Here is a 20,178-nt window from a genome sequence, read left to right as displayed (position 1 = left end):
AGAAGGTAATGGTGAAAGATTTCCATTGAAATAATTATTCCATTAAATGCTTTACTTTTTGAGAAAAGCATTAAAACATTGATCAATTTTCGATATAGAGAATAATGGATTTATTTTAATAGATGTTAAATTAGCTTTAATCGCAATGCATGACACGGCGAAACGTGCGGGAACAAGGGTGGGTTTTCCCCGGTGTTGTTTTCTCCCGATGACCGATTGAGCCTAAATTTTCACAGGTTTGGTATTTTCTAAATAAGTTGACTTGTGATACACGCGTGTGGGCCTTTGGACAATACTGTTTACCGTTGTTGTGTGATTGCTTTAAATTATTATAATTTCGCTATATCGGTTATTAAAAGTTTCAACAAAGCATACACATTTGTTATCCTCTGATGTTCCCGGTGTATAATTTCTAATGGTAGTTGTGCAATCAGTGTGTCTGACCTGGTTCCTCCTATATCAGGGCTATTTGAGCGTGAAACCAGGCTTTCTCCTTCTTCTCATCCATTCACTCCCACATAAAGCCATTTTAAAAGCTTTTTCCACGTAACTGCATCATTTTCAAATGAGCTTCCTGTTTTGGTGCATGTTTCCCGCATTCATGCAATATGGACTGACCAGAGGAATATGACTTATATCCTCAGCTCGCATGAGTTACTTTCGTCATAAAATGCAGCTTTCTTGTAGCCCATTGCCTAAATGAGCTTTTAGCCTTGTTTGGGGCGAAATTGTGCGAAGATGGAGGGGGGTAGAATCATGATTCCGATTGTAAAACTCCCATGTTGTTATCACTCGACAAACTGAATGCATCCAATAGTTATACATATGCCTATTTTGCGTCCCTTTTGAATGCATTTGACAATTGGTAATTAATCAAAATAACTATTAGCATAAAACCCTTCTTGGTAACGAGTAATGGGGAGAGGTTGGTGATACAAAACATTGTGAGAAACGGCTCCCTCTGAAGTGACATAGTTTTCGTGAAAGAAGTAATTTTCCACCAACTTCATTTCGAGACATCAGATTTACATTTCTGTGTGAAAAGCGTGTTTTATCTTCCATTATTAGCTCGCAACTTCCACAACCAATTGAGCTCCATTTTTCACAGGTTTGTTATTTTATGCATTGTTGAGACACACCAACTGTGAAGGCTAGTCTTTGACAATCACCAATAGTGTCCACTGCCTTTAAGTTGTTTTCTCCCTAATGTCTCAATTTTAAACAGCTACCTGAGCGGAATGTTTTCAACAAAAATTGTATTTTTACTTGTTTATAATTAACTTGTTCACCATTTTAATGTAATTTTGATATGTGTACACTTCTTAACTTTTCGTAATTATCGGTTTTTTGAAAAACTAAAAACACTTCTGCCGTTGAGAGCGGTCGTCAAAGAACAATGCCGCTGACGTCATTTGTGGGAGTTTGCTTTGTTATACATCCACGCTGCAACAAAGCGGCTTTATCTACTTATGACGTTTTGAGAGTGATTACGTAACAGGGCTTTTCGCAAATCTCGCAGAAAAGCTCTGGACAAGGGCATACAAAATGAATTTTTTTTTACACAATTGAAAGCTATTTATAATCATATGACTCGATTTTCTTATTCATCGGAAACATTTTAAGTGGAACTCAGCAAAGTTCACGACTTGACATTTTCGTTCAAGCAGGTCTTTAACAAAGCAACAAGATTGATGGTTATCAGTAATTGACACATTAATTTGTATTGTGGCACCCACTTTACTTAGTAATTACTGTAATTAATTCTCATTTAAGATTAATCGTAACTCTTTGTGGGAATCAGTTGATGACGACCAGAGCTAACCATCAGTCAAACCGTCGGGGAGAACAAACAACCGTTTGTTTGCAGAGTCAACTTCATCCCAGAAGATTTATATGCCGTCGTCGAGCAAAGCCATCCCGTTACAATCAATATTTAGTTTTGTCTGTTTGGCTCGCCATAGGTGCTCCCTAATTTGCATTTTACGCCTTAACCATTGTGTTCAAAAGCCGTTTGTGATCCCACCATTATCCCATGCTGTAAATAAATAATTTGAATCAAATCATATTGCCTCCTTGTCCTTTACTATGGCGTGTCCATTAACACTAAACTGTTTCTCATGCGTATGAGCGAAGCGAAGTAGCATGAAACTATAGCGATGTACGGTAGCCCCTACCATCGATCGTCCAAAATGAGTTCATACGTTATAGTCTGTGCTAATTAAATGCACCGACACCTTTTGTAATTGTTAATTAAAGCCATTGGACACTTTCGGTAAACAGTGCTGTCCAAGGCCCACACTTTGTGTACCACAACTTTTAAATCAAATAACAAACCTGTAAAAATTTAGGCTCAAACCGTCATCGGAGTCGGGAGAAAACAACGGGAAAACCCACCCTTGTTTCCGCGCGTTTCGCCGTGTCATGACTTGTGTTTAAAATAAATACGTAATTCTCGTTAACGAGAATTTATATTGTTTTGCTGTTTTCTCAAAAAGTAAAGCATTTCATGGAATAATATTTCAAGAGAAGTCTTTCACTATTGCCTTCTGTAAACCCTGTAAGTTATTTGTAAATCTGTAAACTTTTATTTTGTTTCTGAACCGAAAGGGTCCAATGGCTTTAAAGACCAGTATTCTCACTTGGTGTATCCCCAACATATGCATGAATTAACAAATCGGTGAAATTTTGAGCTCAATAAAGTGATCGAAGTTGCAATACAATTATGAAAGAAAATACACCAAAGTGTGGCACAAAGTGTGTGTGCTGTCAGATGCCTAACAAAAGGCATACAGCCTTGGGTATTATTTTTAATAATTATTTGAGTGAGAAATTACCCTTTCCCCTTCGGCAGGGGAGTCGTTTATCACAATGTTTTATACTATCAGCAACTGCTCTTCATTGTTCGTTACCAAGTCGGTCAGTTTTAATGCCAATTGAGTAATTACAAATAGTGCCCATTGTATTTTACTAATTGGGGTCACTAATACTAATTAGTTATTCCTTTGTTTTGTAAAAGCTTCGGTGACACCTAACGTTTTGTAAGGGCATGATAGCTTGGCTCACCTTAAAAATATTGGCTACTACAAGTCAGTTACTGTGTGCCAAAGAAACATTTTTAGCTAAAATAATGGGAAGTCTACACATCCAGACGATGTTTAAACTCACCTTCGGTTCAAAACAGTCTGCCGATGTTACACCAAGGGTGAATCAGGTTATCACATCATCCCAGCCTTGGCACATCCAACAGAGTGGAGAGCTACATCCTTGGTTCTTTATTATAGGAATATCTGTAAGATGTTATCAGCAACACTGAGCTGTAGAGGGCGCTGGTGAAGATTCCTGCAATGGGCTTTCTACGTAGGCGGTTTTAGGATATTGGCAGTTTGGAGTTTGGAACGCAAGGGGGCGTCATCCATGCTATCGTCAGAGGAGGACTCCTAAACAGATTTTGGGAGATGTACACAAAATCTCTAAACGGCGCGATAACACGTCAGTCTTAAATTAATAATTAAAATCACCACAAAACAATAGTTCGAAAAGGATTTACCAAGATGTATAGATACCACCACAAGAGGGCGGCACTTTGTATTGGCGTTACCCGTGTTTTAGACTGGTCCCCTGTCTTATAGTACCAGGTGTTTGTCTTAGTCAGAACTTGTGATTTCATTAGATAAGCGGGAAGTGACGTAAGGTAGCCATATGTGTGTTTTGATTGGTCCAAGGTGATATTGTGCACTTTCAATCGTCTGTATTCAGCATGCAGTCTGATGTGAAATAAATGTAGTTGAAATGTGACTAAATGGACGCGGATTGACGTTGGCTAAAGGTCTCTGGTGTTATACAAGATTCTGTGACGTCACATATTCAGACTACCCGTTCTCTCTCCCTGAACGCATTCTCTGCTGTCGTCCAATGGTTTGTCTCCTCTACCCAAATGAGGGCGCTGTTTGGCCTCAATGAGGTTGATATAGACCTTTTCGCAAATACTGGGGCGCGCGCGTAAAGCTTGGAATTAGGTGCATTGTGGTCTAGCTGGTAGCAAAACTTGATTAATATCTATCCCACAATGCACCTCATTCAACAGTCTGCGCTTGCGCATTGGTATTTGCGATAAGGTCTATGCATGTGCGGTCGATCAGCTTCCCAGGGTCGACCCCGGTGTATGGCGGTTTTTTTCTTTTCTTCATAGGACGAGTGTGTGCAGATAATTATCCACGTTCGTCCTGGTAAAAAAAAAAACACGCCACGCACCTGAGTCGACCCTGGGGAGCTAAACGAACGCACCCATAACCAGCTTGATGAACTTATTTCATAATATGCATTGGGTGCGTTCGTTTAGCTTCCCTGAGTCGACCCCGGTCTGCTCCGGTACGTTCGAAGTAGCTTTGACGGGGCTCACCCGGTCAGCCCCCAGTGCCCTGCTTGTAGAGTGGGTCACTTGGGGTGATCTGAGGTGTATGCCGTCACCACGAGAGGGCGGGTGTGATCGTTCGATTAGCTCTTGTCAGGGACTCACCTGAGTGAGCACCGCACGGTCAACCCAGGGAAGCTAACCGAACGCACCCATTATACCTTTTCGCAAGTACCATTGCGCAAGTGCAAACTGTCGAATGAGGTGTATGCTGGTCTAGCTAGTGATCAAGTTTGATAGCTAGCTAGACCAGTATGCACCTCATTCCACGTATATTATGCGCATACCGAGTATTTGCGATAATGTCTATGCAAGGGGCTGTACACCCCTTTTTTATATAACAGGCAGAGCTGGATCATAAATGCGTCACCTTCGTTACTTCCGGTCCGAATGGGAAATTATAACATTCAAAAATAAATTTAGATAAAACAGGAATTCCGTTTTGTTTTAGCCCAGCAATTGAAAAGAGCGTTTAAGTCAGCATTACTAGAGTGTAATGTTTTATTCGGCAGTCTGCCAAAAGTCATGGTACGCCGGTGTCAGATGTGTCCGCCATGCAATACTGTCCGCTCCGGACACTTTGGCATATGCAATCGTGTCCGGGGCTATACAAAAACCGTCCGGTGGGCGTTCATGACTGTACATGCATGTATGTGCGGGAGTAAGCGAGCGTAATGCACTCAACCTACAAATGCAACATGAATATTCACGTATTTTATGATTCAACGATCTCCAATGTCATTCACGTACTAAGCTTGTAAAAATAAAAAATGGAGAACGTGTTCCGTCGACCAAGGGCGTTAAATTACTGCAAGGACGGTTTTGCACGGGGCGGACACAACTGATGCAAATGTGTCCGGGCGGACAATATTACATATGCAATATCGTCCCCCGTATAGTATTGCATGGAGGACATAATTGCATGCGACACCGGCCCCCTTCTTGTACTTTAGAAATGGTAACTATTATTTTTATATAAAAACAAAAATAGAATTAGCTGTTGCAAACTTTGCTTGCCAATAATTGTTTTTAATTGTATTATAAATGCAAGCAAATCCATGCATGACGTTTTGACCAAAGTAAAATCCTTACTCTATAATCTCGAAATATGAAAAACACTGAGCGTGTTATAGGGTAAAAACGTCAAGCCACAAACTTTTTTTGATTTTTTTTTTTTTTTTTTTTTTTTTGGGGGGGGGGGCAGTACAGTGACGAGCGCAGGCCGTCCATGGAATGGCAAAAGGCATTTATGTTATAACAAGGTGTGGCTCAAAGTTGTCTTATGACTACCAAAAAGTCCTTGGGGATGCCTTCGGCTCAGTTCTGAGTGTCTGATACATAATTTCTTTTCAATTATCTAACAACACGGAAGACAAAATGCTAGACATTGCGTAACCTTCCCAAGCTCTTTATTACAAAACAACGGACTTGATTAAAAAAAAAATCATTAACAGAAACGAAGTTTTTTTTGTGTATTCACAGTGTGGGCCCCTTGGGTATTTAGTTCTACTCGCAGAATTCAATTTTCTTTTCTTTGTCATTTCCGGCATGGGTGCTCAATTATTGGTTGTTTTGAGCACTGTGATTTGGCAAAATATTGGGGGACGACACAGTGATCTAATATTCACTAATGAACCCGAGGAAAACACAATGGAGCAAAAGGGTTCGGGAATTCTAAAGACTGTAGGGTGCTCCACACGGAGTTTGGTGTACAAAGTCTATGCGAGGTTTTTAACTAAAGCAAAGAACATTGACGACTCCACAGGGATGCAACAAAAATAGAAGATGTAATTTTTCCCGGTGTGGTTCATCGTTTTCCCCCTTTGTGCCGTCTTCAGAGTTTAAAAGTGTCCTTGATAGCATGTGCGTTTGCTTTGTTTTCTTCATTTCTCAATGTGTATTTTCACTCAGACAATTTGTACTTGATATTAATGGGCTTATTACGCTGGTGGGAGGTTGACAACAATAGAAAAAGAAAATCCCTCAACATTGTTTTGATTTATTAAACTTGGAAAGCATGGGGGTGGGATGGTTAGAACGTTGAACAATAGTAGAGGTAGTCGACCCCAAATTTCTTAGGCAAAACAAATCTAAAAGCTCACGACTTGTTTAACAAGGGTCGTTTTTCTTTCATTCTTTTCTTGCAACTTCAATGACCAATTGAATCCAGATCTTCACACAGTTTGTTATTTTATGCATGTTGGAATACACCAACTTGACAATAAATACCGGTCTTTGACATAAAGACAGTGGACACTATTGGTAATTGTCAAAGACTAGCCTTCACAGTTGGTGTATCTCAACATATGCATACAATAAAAAACCTGTGAAAATTTGAGCTCAATCGGTCGTCGAAGTTGCGAGATAATAATGAAAGAAAAAAAAAACCTTGTGTCACAAAGTTGTGTGCTTTCTGATGCTTGATTTCGAGACCTCAAATTTTAAACTTGAGGTCTCGAAATCAAATTTGTGGAAAATTACTTCTTTCTCGAAAACTACGTCACTTCAGAGGGAGCTGTTTCTCACAATATTTTATACTATCAACCTCTCCCCATTACTCGTTACCAAGTGAGGTTTTGTGCTAACAATTATTTTGAGTAATTACCAATAGTGTCCTCTGCCTTTAAGCTCCTTGCACATTGCTCAGAATTGCAAGGGTCGTGGGTTCGAATCCCACCCGAGTAACATGTCTGTGATATTTTTTCACATGACTCGGGAAAGTACTGAGTATACAGTGCTAACACACATCGGTGTATGGGTCAAAAAAAAAATTAATATATTTTCACATTGTAAATTTATCCCCGTGCAATACAGCCCTGGGTAGGCCCCGGGGAGGCCCCGGGATGCCCCGGGAGGCCCCGGGGAGGTCCCGGGACCTTTTTTGTACCACACGGATGTCCCGGTACACTTTCACGCCGTGTCCCTATACAACGGGCTTCCAGTTGCTATAGTTTCAAGAATACCCAGGGATTTTACCTCCTACACCTACTCCAGAGCAAGGGTGGTATTTCCCCGGGTATGTCCATTTGCCGGGTAGACAGAGTGCAGACCGGGGGGCATTGTGATATTGTGTGAAAAGGCTAGCCATTATTCCCAGGTGCTACCACAGGGAAATAACATGCGCCTATCGGTTAGCCCCTGAAGTTGTAAATCATTGTGAGTTGAGTTGTAAACCATTGTGAGTTATATGGAGTTATATAAGAACTAAGAACCCAGGCGAATGTCAGGCACGCATATTACATTTCCGTACAATACAGGGGTCCTTTCAGACCAGTGAAACAGCTCAGTCGCTTTACTCGGTAACCCATGCAAGACAACTGCAGCATCGGGGCTGTGGTTTACTGGTCACCGTCAATAGGGGTGCTGGGTGGTTTCTAGCCCCGGTAGAAAGTCAGCGCCGTGTAGAGGAGGGAACATGGACTAATGGTATCCACGAGGAACTCAGGGAGAGACATTTATTAGAGAGGGACCCGTTATCACACGTGGACGGCACATTTGAAGGTCACACAACTCGACGAATGTAAACTGATAACATGCGGTCATGTAAGTGCATTTTTTGTTAATTGTTTCACTCCAATGGGTCTCTCAAAACCCACATAAATTTATCTGCCCAAAATACTTTTCAAAAATTGTTGATTTCTCTTTAGGAAAAGTTTCCGTATGGCGCCACCACTTTTTCATTAATAAAATAATATAGTATCTAATTTACCTGACTGATATATCCCTTTTTGTAGAAATGAGTGAAAAAGTGGTGTCGCCATACGGAAAGTTATCCTCTCTTTACAATGGCTGTGATCTGTATGGATTTTTAAAGATAGTTTTTCTGTCAACAATGTGTACCTTTGGCTGCGTCACTTTTGTCTAAGTCGTATTCTCAATGGTATGGTGTTGGTTGATTGTTTTGTGTTTTGATTGTTTATAATTCTTGCTTGTTACAAATGTGCTTAACCGTAAAACCATACTTGTAAAAACATTCGATGTACTGTACCAGTGCAATTCAACCTATCGTTTGCCATTCGTTTTATTGGTTTTTATTTTATTAATTAAACCAAAAATATGGACAAAGAAATATCAAGCCCGCCTCTCGGTCATGCTTTACAGAACCAAGTCTGCCTTGCAGGCTAAAGGGGTTCGGCGCACCGCAGACACCCACGAGCACTCTCCCATGAAGGCTATGCGTTAATTGTCAAGTGTGCATTTGCAAGAGGGCAATCCGATACCAGAAATGGTACTAGAGTCTCACTCAATTCAGCATAGGTTAGAAACGTACATTAACTTGCATGGTTGGGACATATGCAATATATGAAGTCAAATGCAGGTTCTGTCTCAGACTATACGACAACAACGAGCAATTAAAGGCAGTGGACACTAATGGTATATTACTCAATATAATTATTAGCATAAAACCTTACTTGGTAACGAGTAATGGTGGGGAGAGGTTGATAGAAAATAAAACATTAATTGTGAGAAACAGCTCCCTCTGAAATTAACGTAGTTTTCGATAAAGAAGTGATTTTCCACGATTTTTGTTTCAAGACCTCAGAGGTGTCGAAATCAAGCATCTAACAGTACACAACTTCGTGTGACAAAGTTTGTTTGTTTTTTTTTTTTTTCATTTTTATCTCGCCACTTCGATGACCGATTTGAGCTCAAATTTTCACAAGTTTGTTATTTTATGCGTAATGTTGAGATACACCAAGTTTGTAGACTGGTCTTTGCATGATAATAACCAACAGTGTCAAGTGTCTTTAAAGACCTGCTTGAACGAACATGTTAAGTCGTGAACTTTGCTGAATTCCAATTAAAATGTTTTCGATTAATAAGGAAATCGAGTCATATGATTATAAATAGGTTTCAATTGTGTAAAAAAAAACAATCATTTTGTATGCCCTTGTCCACAGCTTTTCTGTGAGATTTGTGAAAAGCCCTGTTACGTAATCACTCTCAAAACGTCATAAGTAGATAAAGCCGCTCTGTTGCAGCGTGGATGTATAACAAAGCAAACTCCCACAAATGACGTCAGCGGCATTGTCCTTTGACGCCCACTCTCAACGGCAGAAGTGTTTTTAGTTTTTCAAAAAACCTTTAGGTAGGGGCTTGATTTTTTACTCGATAGTTACGAAAAGTTCAGAAGTGTACACATATCAAAATTACATTAAAATGGTGAACAAGTGCATTATAATCAAGTAAAAATACCATTTCTGTTGAAAACATTCCGCTCAGGTAGCTGTTTAAACAAGTAGGCTAAAGTCTGCTTCTAGCCAACGTTGAACATTTCTGTGACGTCACTCTGTTGATGAAAGTGTAGATATTTTTTTACGAATCTACACTTCGTTACGAAAACATAATTTACAGTTGAGTGTAGAGTCGTTACAAACTTTAGTAAATAGTTCAACCTGAAAAATACTGTCTTTCCAAACTGAAAGATAGCATGAAGTGCAACAAAACATAGCTGAACATAACTTTTATTATCTTTCAATTTACAAAAACATTTTCCAGTGAGAAAAATCACAGTTTAGTATCGATTTTTTTTTTTTTAAGCTGAGCAAACTGACGTTATACTCGATAATGTTGCAAGCACTAAAGTATGCCTGCCCTATAGATTTTGTAAAATAGTTGTAAAATGTGGCCAACCGTCGTTTGACAACGTATACGAAATTATTATAGCAATTAGATAGTCTAACTAGTGTTGTTACTATTGAGAAGTCCAATCCATGGGGAAAATAGCTTTAAGTCAGGGAATAGACTCTAAAGTGTAGATTCGTGATAGAACGTACGAGAGTACGTTCTATCACGAATCTACACTTTAGAGTCTATTCTCTCGTCAGTTTTCTCCTTAACAGAATATCTATATTCTGTCTGTATTAAATAAGGGAATCAATGTGTGGTGAAGAGGTTTTTTAACTAGTGGTTTAATCCCAACGAGGCTTGGTTCTTGATAATGTTACCGAGACGATGTCGAGGTAAATTATAAAGAACCAGGCCTCGGCGGGTTTAAACCAATAGATGAAAACCGATATAACACACTTTGATTCCCATTCATAAATACCTTTTCGGTCAAAAACATCATCACTTTTGGGTCAAAGAGTAAAACAAATGCAAAAATTATAATTGTTAAAATTATTTCTCGGGTAAACAACTCCTTATAAGGGAATGCTGTGCGCGTCGAGCGTATCGCGTTATGTGGCACAACCGTTTCAGCCGTTGCTCTCGACCAATAGGAATGAAGAAACTGTCTTACAAGAACAGGTGCAAGGTCGCGTGTCACGCCCATGACTTAACACTTTTTACTGGTCATAAACAAAGGTTTATACACAACCACGTAACGCGCTCTCCATCAATAGGAATAGCGAAACTGTCTGAGGTATTTATGCATGTCGATTTAAAGTGCGACGGGCTTATTAATGGTATTAAACTTATAAATGGAAATATACATAATTATATTAATAACCAGAAATACATTACCAGGGAGCAATAAAATAATGGTCACTCCAAGTTGTTCAAGCATCACTGGTCTTTTGAAAAAAGACCAGTTTTAAAGGATTTGGGTACTTTCTGTAACACAAAACACAATGTCCACAGGTTTACATCAAACTTACACCGTTTGAAGATAATGATAGTAGAAAGCGTACCTTAAAATATTAGTTGCTGAGGTGCTGTAGTTTTTGAGATACGAGTAAAACAATGTCAAAAAAAAAACGTTTTTATATGTCATGAAAATAATTTTCGTCTCGGTGGTCATGAGACGAAAATTATTTTCATGACATTGTTTTACTCATTTCTCAAAAACTACAGCACCTCAGCAAGTAATATTTTCAGGGAAGCTTTCTATTATCACTATTTTCAGACTGTGTAAGTTTAGTGAACATCTGTGGACATTGTGTTTTTCTTCCTACAAAAAGTACATAGACCCTTTAAACTAAAGTGTTATTACTTCCATGTCAACCCCCATTACCCTAAGAGGTCCATTATCCTTCTAAATGCAACGCATCGCGTATTTCTGTCCTCAAACACAATTCCTACCAGATATGTTTTAGCCTGTACCATTGCACTTTATTTTTTTAAGTTAATTTGTTAAATGACTTGATGTAATTATAATACCCATTATTGGAAACAATGCGCTCTGGAAACTCCTGGTAATTATTCAAAATAATTATCAGCAAAAAACGCATTTTGGTAATGAGCAAGCGAGAGCTGTTGATAGCATGAAAAAATGTGAGAAACGGCTCCCTATGAATTTAACTTAGGCTTTGAGACAGTGGTCAATTCCACTGAAATATTATCTAAATCTAATAGATTTCACAGTCCTAAAGCTTTTTTTATGCATCTGAAAACCCACACATTTTGTGTAACATAAGTTTTTTTTTTTTTTCAATAAATATTCTCTTGCAATTTCGATGACAAACCGAGACCAAATTTCCACAGAATGTTATTTTATGTTTGGCAGCGGCGTATGTTAGGTATATTCTTAGGGGGCACAAGGGGGGTGGGGGCACAATTTTCTTTCTAGGGGAGTACTTCAAAAGGGGGATAAGAAGACCAACATTTTAGAGGACCAAATTGCCGAGTTAGCGTGCGCGGAGCTCGAATCTTTTAGGGCGTAGGGTCCGGGTCAAAAATTTGACCCCACAAAATGGCGTGCCTCGTTAGTTCACGACGTAAAAGGAAAACCGTGCAATTTCGAGGCTAGTTAGTGTGTGGATCATATACCCTACTTTTAAAACATCGGTCCAACCATATGTATTTTGTAACAAACGGTTTTCAAACGCTTTTTTTTTAAAGACCAACTCGCCCGATCAAAGGCATGAACGTGTCCCTTTAATTACCAACAGCAATCCCAAATCTCAATTAGGAGCCTAGAGTATGCTGCGTAAATTAATTATCTTGTCTTGAATAAACAGTTAACTAAGGTTTTAAAAAATCAGTTCTTATGTTATTTACAAATTTAAGAGTAGACCCCGACCCGAGAGGGCGCTGTTCGTGACGTCAATCGAGGCAGACTTTGCCTGTAATGCGTAGAGTGAACACAATTGCAAAGAACATGTACGGACCAAGTCGTGAATTGTTTTTTTTCCGGCAATGCCGACCAGGTGTATTGCTGAATGCAGAAAAACACTTTTTGAAATGTACCAACTCACGACTTGGACGTACATTTACTTTACACGTGTGTTTACTATACGCATTGCAGGCAAAGTCTGCCTCGATTGACGTCACAAAAGGGGTAGGCGGAGTCAGCCCCACAAGCAACTTTATATATTTTTTAAACATATAATTCGTGACAAACAATTACTAAACAAATTGTTTTATTGTTCGTAAGCATATACTCTTATGTTTTAAAGAAAAAAAATTCTATTGCCATGTGACTTTAACAAATCAACGTTGGATCATAAACCTTTTGTGAAGCTGTGGTAATATTTATACAAAGAAACTCAGTGTGAACCAGTGTGTTCATAGTTATGCAGGTATAAAGGACCCAATCAATACCATAAAAATTATTGTTACTTCAAATGATATCATTCTGAGCGTTGTGCATTTTTACAATGAGTTGACAGAATACCCAATAATTTGTGAAGCTGTGGTAATATTTATAAAAAGAAACTCAGTGTGAACCAATGTGTTTATAGTTTTGCAGGTATAAAGGACCCAATCAATACCATGTTGTAACTTCAAATAATATCATTCTGAGCGTTGTGCATTTTTAAATTGAGTTGACAGAATACCAAATAATAGCAATGTTTTTGTGTGTTTTTTTACGTTTTAATTTCCTGTTAATTTAAAACCATTGTATGATTTTACAACTTACTTAACCTAGCGATGCCCCTCATGTTATATAACACACTGCTGCCACTCCGCAGAGTTTAGGACGTTGGGCAAACATGTACCTCATTTGCAATATTCTTTCATATTTTTCGAAGCTATTAATCTTTCCAGCGGTGCAAAGATAGTTTGACAAACTTTAAAAAAAACTTTGTCTTATATAAATATATTTCCCCTTAATCTTGTTTAAAGTTGTTTTTATAAATTCATCACTGTAACTATCTGATGTAAGTAACAACCCCCCCCCCCTTTTTTTCCACAGGTCCCTCATACCTATTTTTAAAATCATCATACCTTTGATCTTGCTATTCTTATTAATTGACCATTGTTAGTTGCATCATGATGCAACTTGCTCTCTAATCCTACCCTTTCATGTCTCCCTGCATTGTTGTCGAACAATACATTTACCACTTTTATGGTCCAGTAACCCATCCTTTCATTCTAAACATCCTTTGTCCTCGCCACTTTACTCCTATTGGTTCATAGCCACCAATATTGTCTCTGAAATAGAAACTTTGATTGGCTGTTATTTTCCCGCTTCTTTCTGGATCCTTTGCTTAATCCCTTTCCCCCTCTATTTTTCTATAAATGGATATGTATTTGTTTGTACTTGTTTTATGCCTCTGAAGAAGGTCCGGAATGGATCGAAAGCTAAGGCCATCTACCCTATTCATTAAATATATTTCCCCTTATATATTTTTACACTGAAACCGCAATATTTATGCATACAAGCACAGGCCCACTATTATTACAGAATGTGTTTTATAACTGGAGACCCCCCCCCCCCTGGTTACGGGCCTGTCTTTACCATTTGCCTTAATTCTCCTTTAGTAAGACGTTCACATCCTATGTTTATTAGAAACATTGGGATCCCCATGGTTATAGAGAACACAATAGAAATAGACTTGGAGTAGGTATAGTAATGCTGAATAATGATGAATGGTACCGAAACTTATAATTTGTGGACAATTCGAAAGAATTTTGAACCGTTTTACGACCAGCATGTCTTGACTTTTTTTTCACAATTCTCAATTTTGTATAATCAACCCTGGCTACTTTTTTGTCAACACCTTTCTACCTAAATTCGTGAAAACACTATTTTGTAATGTAGGTGCACATAAAGTGTAACAACAAGAGCATATTTTGTTCTGTGCTTCAAGTGATACGGTGTTTTAAAACTACGTGTTAATTATTGCACACTATTAGGACTGCTTTTTTGTGGATTCTTTGGTGGTGTGTCAAAATATACGGAGTTCCTTAAGGGACAAGTAAAAAGAAAATTTACATAGTAAACACAATAATTATTAAAACTATTATCGCTCCATCGAAATATTATTTCCTTCACTCATAATATTAAAAACTTATTTTTCTCTTCGTGAAAACGTTTTTTTAAGGTATTGAAATGAAAGTTCGAGGTGTCGAAATAATTGGTTTTGTTACCGCAAAATAATATTGCGTGGAGACGAAATTATATTTCAAGACAATGAAATAATGTTGGGGAGCGAAATAACATTTCGAGCGTGGCGAAATAGTTTTTTTTTAATTTTTGTTTTTTACTTTCAATTCTGTCCACTGTTTTCAAATGAATTAAGGTAAACCAAAGCTGTGACACAATTTATACAATGAATATTACAGAGTGCATCACTTGTTATGACTACCGTCCAAGCATAATTATATAAACAATTCTTTTGTACGTTAAAATTGTGATGTGCATTTCCCAACAATTTCTTTTACGTTTAAGTGACTTCTTTAAAACTAGTGCCAAGCTAGGATTATGTCAGTTCTTTATGCCTTAAATATTTAATCTCTTGAAGACGAGCGAAATGGCCAATAAACCACACACATCCAATTATCTTGCAATTTTTGTTTACCAAACAAACTTTTGGACCTGAAAACACCCCCTTACATTGTGTGGAATGATCCATTCCAGGATATCAAGGAGTTTGACTCCCTCTAGAGTCATAACACTTTGGAGCACTGTCTGAATTCGTGATTATGTTGTATGGTTCGTTGTCTCTTCGGCTTAGAGCAATGGTAACAAAGTGGGAAACAGTGTTTCTTCTAACAGCTTATCGCCAATTTTCTTCGCCTAACAAAGTCTCGTCTTGTTGTGATCGTTCTCGCGTGACCTAAATCGTGACTTCGTGCGGTGCATTTAGGGTTAATCTATCCAAAGTCTCAACGGCTCCTGATATTGACCCGACTTGCTCTGAGCGTGTTATCCAAATATACAACCTTCTCAGCCCGTCTTGAAACTGACGATACTTCAACGCGTAAATGATGGGATTCACGCATGAATTAGCAGCAGCAAGAGCAACTGAGATGATGTAAGCAGACCCTTGGAAATCCAACTGGTAGCCAAGGTTAAACATCGCAAAGACGGTCAGGTTTGGAGTCCAGCAACAGAAGTACACGGCGAAGACTATAACCAGGGTCTTGAGGGTGTTACGTCTAGCCCGTAAGAGCGACGCTTCTCTCCCGTCGTTGACGCAGGAGCGGTCGGTCATCACTCCGACCCGTCGCGCTCCTCGGTTCAGCTCGACCATGATGTGTATATACGCTAACAGCATTGAGAACGTTGGAACCACGTATTGGATAACCGTAATTGCGAACCCAATGTATTTGACTTCAGCAGACTGTTTCTCGACGCATCGTTGATCCTCCACCACACGTATGGCTATAGAGTACGTAGCGTATGACGTGCCGATTACCCACGCGGCGGCGATCATGACGCATGCGTTGAACCGGCTGTATATAGTCTGGTACCGGAACGGGAAAACGATGGCGACGTAGCGTTCGAACGTTAACCCAACGAGGTTGAATGTAGACGTGATGAAACAAGACCATAGGAAGAAATCTGAAATCCAAAGTCGACAGAGAAGTACCCCGCGTACGCCCTCTGGTAGGATTGGAGAATAGTCGATATTACTGGTCAATATAAGCATTAATGACCCGAGGAAATCCGATACAGCCTGATTGGTGATGAAGGCATTAGTGAGAGTGTGCAGGGCTTTAGTGCGGTAGATGACCACACAAACAAGGCCGTTACCAAACAAACCAATGATTCCTACGATTGTCTTTATGATGCGAAGAACCAGGATTTGTTCAGCCATTTTGTTCCGGATCTGGATCTGGATAAAGATTATTCCCAACGTTCTAATTAGAGCCGTTGTATGCGCCGTAGCACATTGTAAACTCCTATACGTGCTACACTGGTCTCAGAATTGATCACAGCAATATCCTATCTTTCTGAAAGTTTGTATAAACTCAACGTCTTGAATTGAGTACCTTGTTTGGTGTGCGCGATGTAGAACTTCGATATTATACTATTTAGAGCAAAACGAGAAGAGTGGATGTGTGTACTGTGTGGTTTTACTTGCTGTTGATTGATTATAACGGCTCATTTAAAAAGGTCTATAAATCCATGATGGATATGATAATGATGATAGTGTGCACAGACCTTATGCACATGACGTCATTTCAGTAGGGCGCCCTCAACTAGAGGTCAAAAGGAGGTTGTTCATTGGCCAATCCTATGCGCCGCGCGTACAACTCTGTGCGTTTTGATTGTGTTTCATCAGCGTTTTACCTCTAAAGATGACGGCTTGGTGACGTCGATGCATGAGGCATAATTGTTACTTTGGACGCATGTGGCACTCTCTGGATGTCTCTATAAGGAAAACACTCAGTTGGTTATTAACGTAAATTTCCCAGAGGAAACTACGGTCCATTTATCCCTTATTGGTACATGTCTGCGAGGGCATACGCTTGATGATAAAATACCTGTTGAGTTCGCTGTCATAAACTGATCGATGTGAGTGACGGCCTGTGATGAAGTAAACAAACAAAATGGACATTAGTAATTAATAGGTAGTTGTGGCTTTGTGTGTGTGGATAAAGTGCTATTGTTTTAGGTTTACAGGATTGGCCAGACTACACAATTTCAATGTTTAAGACTAGTGAAAGATTACTAATAGAAATGAAGTTCGTGCTATTATGGATAAATTTGTTTCTTTTAAATATTTCCCTCCAAAACTGTATTTTTAAACCTACACAAAAAAGAAAAAAGAAAACAAAAATCAATTGATAAAACAATATAGATAAATCAACCCAAAAATTAAACAAAATGGTCTTTCACTATTTTCTCCAGACAAGGATCTACAAGCAGAAAGAAATTCACGGGCTTATTTCAGTGTTGTAGGACACAAAGCAAACACACTCTGCGACTATTTTTTGTCACCAAATGAGCTCCAATGTTTACAGGTTCGTTATTTTATGCATTATGGGATTTACCAAGTGAGCAGACTGGTCTCTGCGACTATTTTTTCCTTCGGTTCTAGCAATCCTGCATTATGCCTTTAAAAATAAAAGAAAGCAGTACATTATTGGCTACGCCTTATGAGCAAGTCAATGTCAAAACACCAGCAAAAGCAATCAGTAGATGCAAATAGCTATTACCAAACAAAACAACATGGGACAATTTTAAAAGTTGATATTAATTTTAAGCGTATTCTAAAAGTTGGTATTAATTTTAAGCGTATGATCAAAACCTTTCTCCAATCATGCACGCATGGCGGCTCGTGATTCGAGTTCGCTTTTCAGATTCCGTTTTCTCGAATACCATTTAATTTCAGAGAAAATAATTTTCTCAAAAAAAATGGTTGTTGCGTGAAACTCACAATCAAAATTAAACGAGGGTGTATTTTATCCTTACGAAATCTGTTTTTTTTTTTAAAGCACTGGACACTATTGGTAATATTACTCAAAATAATTGTTAGCGTCAAAACTTACTCGGTAAAAACGAGTAATGGAGAGCTGTTGATAGTATAAACAACTACGATGACCAATTGAGCACAGGATTGTTATTTTATGCATACCTTGGGATTTACCAAGTGGGAAGACTTGTCTTTGACAATAATTACGAAAGGTGACCAGTGCCATTAAAAATATATAACGCGCTGAGGATCACCTCGGGCATCGTTGTTTCAACCATAGCACTCGAAGCAGTCAATATTTGTATTAAGGCCCGGTCACACAGGCCCCGATAACGAGAACGAAAACGATAACGATAAAAATGCACGCTCGCGATTGGTTGAATTGCTCCTTGCAGAAAACGCCCACGTCATTCAACCAATCGAGGGCGTGCATTTTTATCGTGTTCGTTCTCGTTCTCGTTCTCGTTATCGGGGCCTGTGTGACCGGGCCTTTAGCCTTGCTCAAGGCAGTCGAATTATCACTCCGAAATAACAACCGCCGCTCTGTACAAAACCTACCCGTATAACTATGCACTGTGCGTAACACACAACGCACGACACGAAGCCCCAGACACATCCGCATGCGTCGGCCTCCGCATGCGGTTAGTGGTACGAGTGCGGATGACGTGTGCACAGTACTCGTTCGATGCGACAGTGTGTAATGTGCGGTGTGATTACACGCACGTACCACGCACAGTGAGTACGGGTGGGTTTACAACGGCGTTCTTTTCGGAGTGAATAATGCGACTGCCTTGAGCAAGGCTATATAATGTTTGTATATTAAAGGAACACGTTGCCTTGGATCGGACGAGTTGGTCAAAACAAAAGCGTTTGTAACCGTTTTTTATATAATGCATATGGTTGGAAAGATGTTTTAAAAGTAGAATACAATGATCTACACAAGTTTGCCTCGAAATTGCGTGGTTTCCTTCTACTGTGCGAACTAACACGTTCGGCCATTTATGGGAGTCAAAATTTTGACCCCCATAAATGGCCGACGTGTTAGTCGACGAGGTAAAGGGAAAACCACGCAATTTTGAGGCATGTTTGTGTGGATCATTGTATTCTACTTTTACAAGATCTTTCCAGCCATATGCATTTTATAAAAAACGGTTGCAAACGCTTTCCAAAGACCAACTCCACCGAACCAAGGCAACGTGTTCCTTTAATGCATGAGTGCTCAAGTCACTTTCAAAATGTTGCAATAATACTGTAATGGTCTCCGTAATTATCGCGGGTTTGTTTTCCAGTTGAATTACTCTCTATGTCGATTGTTCTCCCTGTATTAATAATTAAGTATGTTTGAAATTGGGAAGATACGTACATATAGTCACTTGACGTCGAACGACCGTAGTGTGGGCTTAACGGTACTGTATAGCCGATTTCACAAAACTCTAGGATTAATCCTAACTCACGTTAGGACGAATAACCCGTCCTAACTTAGGATGGGTTCAATTCTTCCTACGTATTTGGATGCGGGACTCAACTCATCCTAAGTCCTGAGATTAATCCTAAGTTAAGAAGAGTTTGGTGAAATCGATGGCTGCCCTTTTGGTAATTGTCAAAGACCAGTATTCTCACTTGGTGTATCTCCATATGCATGTGCACCCTTTGCATAAAATAACAACGTTGACTCATTTGTCATTAAAGTTGCATAGGGACAAAACAAAAACAAAAAAACACCCTTGTTGCACAAATTAATGTGCTCTCAGCAGCCCATTAAAACGCTTCAGCTAAAGTCGTTCATTATTCGAGTGAGAAATTACCACTTTCTCAAAAATTATAATACGTCATTTGTTTGTAAACAGATGTTTACAGAATTTGTTCACACAATTTTTGTGGTCATAAAGTATGTCCCTTTTGCTCCTCGCGGAAAAAGTTGTGAGTGTTTCGAGGCTCATCATACTAGCTACTAAAAACCTCTTTCCAAACCCTCCTCCCCACCGCTTTTCCTAACTTAGGACTAGTCCTAGGAGATATTAAAAACTTATGGCTATAGTTTTATAAAAAAGGACGAGTTACTCGTATTAAAGACAGTGGACACTATTGGTAATTGTCAAAGACTAGTCTTCTCCTCACTTGGTGTATCTCAACATATGCATAAAATAACAAACCTGTGAAAATTTGAGCTCAATCGGTCATCAAAGTTGCGAGATAACAATGAAAGAAAAATAACCCTTTTCACACGAAGTTGTG

The 20,178-nt window shown here is 39.0% G+C and overlaps 1 protein-coding gene across 1 annotated transcript; it reads right to left on the bottom strand.

Moving 5' to 3' along the window:
- Positions 1-15,357: 15,357 nt before the first annotated feature.
- Positions 15,358-16,341, bottom strand: LOC139953383 (QRFP-like peptide receptor). Its single transcript, XM_071952892.1, has one exon. The coding sequence runs from the start codon at positions 16,339-16,341 to the stop codon at positions 15,358-15,360; it is 984 nt and encodes a 327-aa protein (XP_071808993.1).
- Between the last annotated feature and the right edge of the window lie 3,837 nt (positions 16,342-20,178).

The sequence above is a fragment of the Asterias amurensis genome, chromosome 21 (assembly GCF_032118995.1).
Source record: "Asterias amurensis chromosome 21, ASM3211899v1".
Classification (NCBI taxonomy): Eukaryota; Metazoa; Echinodermata; class Asteroidea; order Forcipulatida; family Asteriidae; genus Asterias; species Asterias amurensis.
The sequence above is the reverse complement of the archived record's forward strand: the minus strand, read 5'-3'. Positions and strand labels throughout refer to the sequence as shown.